General features: G+C 35.7%; 1 protein-coding gene across 1 annotated transcript; it reads right to left on the bottom strand.

Annotated features, from left to right (window-relative positions):
- LOC132856332 (uncharacterized) lies at nt 1-3,130 on the bottom strand. Its single transcript, XM_060885869.1, has 7 exons — nt 3,055-3,130; nt 2,574-2,912; nt 2,271-2,387; nt 2,090-2,185; nt 1,951-1,988; nt 1,734-1,841; nt 1-36 (listed from the first exon to the last, which is right to left on the bottom strand). The coding sequence occupies exons 1-7, from the start codon at nt 3,095-3,097 to the stop codon at nt 1-3; spliced, it is 777 nt and encodes a 258-aa protein (XP_060741852.1). The 5' UTR covers nt 3,098-3,130.
- Nucleotides 3,131-5,486: the final 2,356 nt, after the last annotated feature.

Below are 5,486 nucleotides of genomic sequence, written 5' to 3'. Positions count from 1 at the left end.
CTAAGGTTCTGTTGTTATTTGTCTGAGATCTTGAATCTAGCAAACACAAAACAAGAATATTTTACATGAATGTGGTGTGTGGGCAACAGAGTATCTCTAGGCCCATGGTCATCTGCCACTGCTTCAGAGATCTCCTGGGAATCAGAGCAGACATGCAGGTAGGATCAATGAAAGCTGATGGTTACTGCTTTAAGGGGCTGAATCATAAACATTTTTTGTTGGTGTATTCAGGTATGTAGTAAATGTGTGAATAAACTATGTAGACAACAAATAAGATGCCACTTTTTTGTCTATTGAAGAAGCTAAAAGCAAACTGCCCCTTGTCTAAGGTCATTCTGGAAGTACTCCATTAAAGCAGCAGATGCCTTAATTGACAGATTGAAGGATTAAGTACGTAGAAGGCCGTAGCAGGAGGTTCATAGTACAAACCCACTGCATGTCTGGTGAGAATTTGGTGACTCCGTCCTTTCTATATGTTGGTACTCTATAGTCATACATTTCAGTTTTTTTGCCTCTATACTTTTCTCGCTGATAGTCTGAAGTGATGGTGCAAGATTAAGATGTGAAGGTTACTGAAGTTGACAGGAAAAGCTTCAAACACAATGATGCTAAAGTATGAAGCTAAAGTATGTATAATATGTACATAAAAGATGTATAATATGGTACAGTATATATTGCGTGAGTGAACGAGAGTGTGTGTGTGCCCTGTGATGGGTTGGCACTCCGTCCAGGGTGTATCCTGCCTTGATGCCCGATGACGCCTGAGATAGGCACAGGCTCCCCGTGACCCGAGAATAGTTCGGATAAGCGGTAGAAAATGAATGAATGAATGGTACAGTATATATTCATTTGTAATGAGAAGGCAGTAAGAAACTAGATGGTCAATAAAAAGTAATGGAAGAAAATTATGGAAGTAGATGGAAAATGTAGTTGAGATGTGTTCAAAGGCTTAAGATTAATATTTTGTTTGGAAAAATTTTGTTATGTAAAAAACTAAATAGCTTTAAATATTTTATGAAAAAAATATTTTAGTTAATAACAACTCATAGCGATAAATATGAGGAAAAATCCTAAAATCATGATGTTTTTGTGTATTTGTACTGGGTATTATTAATCATTTATAATATACGTTACAGATTTTTTTCACATCAGCGTACACACAATTATCTGATGAGCCAGTCCTCCTTTTTTCAGCTTTGGCTTTTCTCTTGGAGAATTGCAACGCTGTATAATTCATTTGAGGAGTTTCTGCTTCAGATTTCTAAAAAATAATAATAATAATAATATGAAGAAGAAGAAAAATTGGAAGGATTGGAGGATTGGAAAAAACTTCATAACTTCATAAGGAATTCAGCTCACAGTAATAACCACAGAATATGTGCATGTGCATCAAAATAAAAGCTTGGGATTATATTGCAAAGCTATGGAACCTTAAAATACAAATTATATTTAGAAAATACAATATACTGTAGTATTGACACTATTTAGAATATGAATCCGGTATTTTCATGCACACGTACCTTCTTCATTTCAGGACAGTTTTCTATAGAAGCATTTACTATAAATACAGGAACACGATTATTAGTCTTTCTGATAGAAATACAGTAAAAAGATATATATATATATATATATATATATATATATATATATATATATATATATATATATATATATATATATATATTTTTTTTTTTTTTTTTTTTTTTTTCATTGACTATAATTATTTGCTTCACATCAGAGTACACACACTCATCTGATGAGACGGGTTTTCTTTTTTCAGCTTTGGTTTTCCTCTTGGAGAATTGCAAAGCCGCATAATTCAGTGATTCAGCTTCAGATTCCTGAATAATAATAATAATAATAATAATAATAATAATAATAATAATAATAATAATAATAATAATAATGATAAAATGAGTAATAACACTGTAAGGGAAAAACATTTTTTACCTGCATCGTTCCTGGAGAATCTTCTACAGCAGTGTTAGCTATTAATATAGAAATACACTAATTAGTAGTTTTAAAAGAATTAAACTTTACTGTATTTCTAAACTGTATTTTTAATTTATGTGATGACAAAAAAACTCACATCTAGAGGTTTCAAGTTTTCTTCTCCTCAGTATGAAACAAGTGAGACAGAAAATCAGAAGTGCGCACAAACCCAAAGCCGATCCCAAACCGATCACTGTCCGATGCAGAGATCTGATCATTTCTGATTCTGTTATTTCACCACATTATATTTAGATTAGTACAAAACACTGACATCTCACCTGTGTTGTGTTGTGTGTTAGTGTTAGTGTTGTTTCCATGCGGTGTTGGTTCACACACCACTGAATTATCACACAGAGCTGCTTTAGATGTTTCTGATGCAATAGTAACATGATCACCTATAAACATTGATCAGGATTCACTTAGTAAAAGTCTGTAACTCAGTGTTGTTGAAGAAAACACAGTTAACATTTCACTACTTCACTATTATTTATCTTCCAGGTTGAACATGTTAACAATCACCAGGAAAATATCACTACATTAAACCAGGAGCTTAAACATTCAAAATCAACTCAGAATCCTACCTTTAATTTGTAAATAAGTTCCATCTCCAAACACAATGTCTGGGTATGTGAGTGCACAATAGTACATGGCTTCATCAGACTGAGTGACACTTGAAACGATCATATTGAAGCAGTTTGAATGTCTTTCTATTCGAAAATGAGACTTTTGGAATCCATTGTGAAAAGTTTCTCCAGAAGTCCTATAAAAACTGACTATGAGCTGAGGTTTTTTTCTTTTTACACAACACTGTAGAGTCGCCGAGTCTCCGATATTCACACTGAGCTCTTTATCAGGCTGATGAACTTGTGGCTTTGTTGGAGATTGTGCAGTAACCCAGTGTCTACCGGGATGGACTGTATCTAGAAATTAATTTGGTAAAAATGTAATTTAGATTTTATAATACAAAAAGATTTATTAAAATAGTAGATAGTATTGAAGTTCCTTCTACAAACAGCTGCATAAAGGTAATACATATGAATACAAGATGGTTATATTACTTACACATGGTGCTGAAGGTCATAAATAAGATCCAGAAACCAGACATTTTCAATTCATTTGTAGTTCCACAGTGTTTGTATCTCCTTTTAGACCAATATATGAACGCCCTTGAAGCATGCTTTGTAATTTATACTCACGTTATAGGCAGGTTGTCTTGAGCACGCCCCTGAATATGAAACAACTTATAAAAAGACATGATAAGGAGGCACAATGATCTGATCTGCCTACATCTCCACCACATATTTCCATATTTGTGTTTTGTTGGTGCAGACATTGCATGAGAAAATGGAAATTGTGGTTTACTTGTACATCCACGTGTCCTACAAACTGACATCTCGTTGTTTATTTTAACTGCACTCTTAAAGAAATGTTCGTCTCGGTCAAAGGATACACGATAGGCCTGACAGTAGAGTTCACAGAGCACTGGGATTTCTTTGTGAACTAATTATGTTTACAATTATCAGTGCAATGCTGCAAACCCATCGTTCCTCTCCTCCTTCTAACAGATGCAGGTGACGTGGTTTGTCGAACGAACCCCTGCTTAAGACCCTCCTGGATGTATGCATGTAGCAATGGATGTTGTCTCAAAGCAGCTTTACTGAAGAATAGAAACAGACTCAGAATTGTAAAGTTTAAATTAAATGACTATTTATTTCTAACATTTATCCCTAATGACGAAAAACTCTCTGAGATAAAATGAGGAAAAACCTTGAGAGGAACCAGACTCAGAAGTGAACCTCATCCTCATTGTGGTGACACTGAACTGTAAATAAGGTCAAAGTAAATAATGTCATTTCTACAACAGTTTATAGTCCAGTGGAATTGTGTAACCAAGAGCTCCTGTGGAACTAATGATATTACTATCATTAAAGACTTTACACTAATTCCTTCCTGAACAAAGTCTTCAAATGTTCCATGATGAAGACCTGAGCACAAAGCTGACTGACGAAATGGCAGTTCAGAGACTGTGTGATAGTCTTCATGTGGATCTATTCACAGCAGTCCCAAGGGTCACGGTTTGTCCATGCAGATCTGTGTTAAGCAGAGTGACCACAAGGAGATGAGACTCCAACCAAGGGTAGAGCATCAGGATGAATCAGGTAGGTCCAGAAAGAAAAAGCAGTCTTAAGCCCTATTCGGACGGGATTAGTTTTACGTGGGGACATGGAGTAATGCAATTTTACCTCAGGACGCCTGTAATATTAATTGTCCAATTCGCACGGGACAAGACATCTCAGTAAAACTATCAGAAGTGGGAGGGGTAACTCGCTTTACGCACCACAGTAACCTCCTTGTCATCATGTGCGTATGACGTTGCTTCCTGTTATCACGTGCGAAAACAGACAACATGGTGCCTCCATGCTTGCAAAATGCGCCAAAAACTACTTTTAAACAGGAAATGACGGAATTTTACCTTACATATTTACAGCGGGTCTATTCGGACGGTTAGTATTACCTGAGGTAATTTTTTCTGACCTTTTTACAGAAGGTAAAAGTCGCCGTAATCTTTACTGACATTGTCCGTAATGATTACCGAGATGGCACATTCGGACGGGACTAAAATCACCGAGAAGCTCTGGCAATAATTACTTTACCCCCCACGTCCCCACGTAAAACTAATCCTGTCCAAATAGGGCTTTACTGGGAACTCTTAAAAAAAATCTTAAAAAAATTAAGTGCCATAAAGGACACTTTTATAAACTAAAGAATTTTTTGTTTATAAAAACAATAGGAACTTAACACAGATCTTTAAAGGTACTCCATAGAACCATACACAATGACAAAGAACCACTTAAGAATCTTTATTTTCAAAAGTGTTCCAGCGGTTAGCAAACTGCTTCCTAAAGTTTTCTGTCCAGATGATGGATCTCAATGTCCCCAGTCTCCATTCCCTTTACTTCAGGGCTTTTGTGGAGTTGGACCTTCATGGAAACTCGAGACACCATCTTATCTATAACCTCACTGCTACAGCTCTAACACCCTCAACAGGACTCTACCTCCAGCACTGTAAAGGAAGAGCATGCAGAGAAACCACAGCCTCCATCCATCATAAACACAGTCTCTTCTGCCTACTAGCATCTGGTAAGAGGTACTGCAGCATGTGAGCCTCAACCAACAGACTCTCTTAAAGCCTACGTTTACACCTACTGACATTATTTTTTTAATACTTTAACTTAATTTAACTGGTATTGTATCTCTATAATAATCTGATGGCCAGATAAATTTCTTGATCATAGTTTTTACATGCTGATAGAAAGAAACCACAAAAAAAAAAAAAAACTCGATAATCAATAAATAAACGACACTCGAATGCAGAGTGAATTGGAAAACCTGGACTAATCATTTTTATTGCTCAAAGTTGCTCATAGGATTAATTTTTTTCTCTCGATGATGTAAAGTGTTCAAGGCACCAAATTCAAGGAAAAAAATCAAAC

The sequence above is a fragment of the Tachysurus vachellii genome, chromosome 13 (assembly GCF_030014155.1).
Source record: "Tachysurus vachellii isolate PV-2020 chromosome 13, HZAU_Pvac_v1, whole genome shotgun sequence".
Lineage (NCBI taxonomy): Eukaryota > Metazoa > Chordata > Actinopteri > Siluriformes > Bagridae > Tachysurus > Tachysurus vachellii.
Note: the sequence above shows the minus strand (reverse complement) of the source record. Positions and strands in the feature narration are given on the sequence as shown.

Coding starts and splice junctions, on each gene's coding strand:
- LOC132856332 (XM_060885869.1), bottom strand. CDS start 3,097: ATGTCTGGTTTCTGGATCTTATTTATGACCTTCAGCACCATGT. Junction 1,989..2,089: donor AAAACTTGAAACCTCTAGAT/GTGAGTTTTTTT, acceptor CTATATTAATAG/CTAACACTGCTGTAGAAGAT. Junction 1,842..1,950: donor ATTCTCCAGGAACGATGCAG/GTAAAAAATGTT, acceptor ATTATTATTCAG/GAATCTGAAGCTGAATCACT.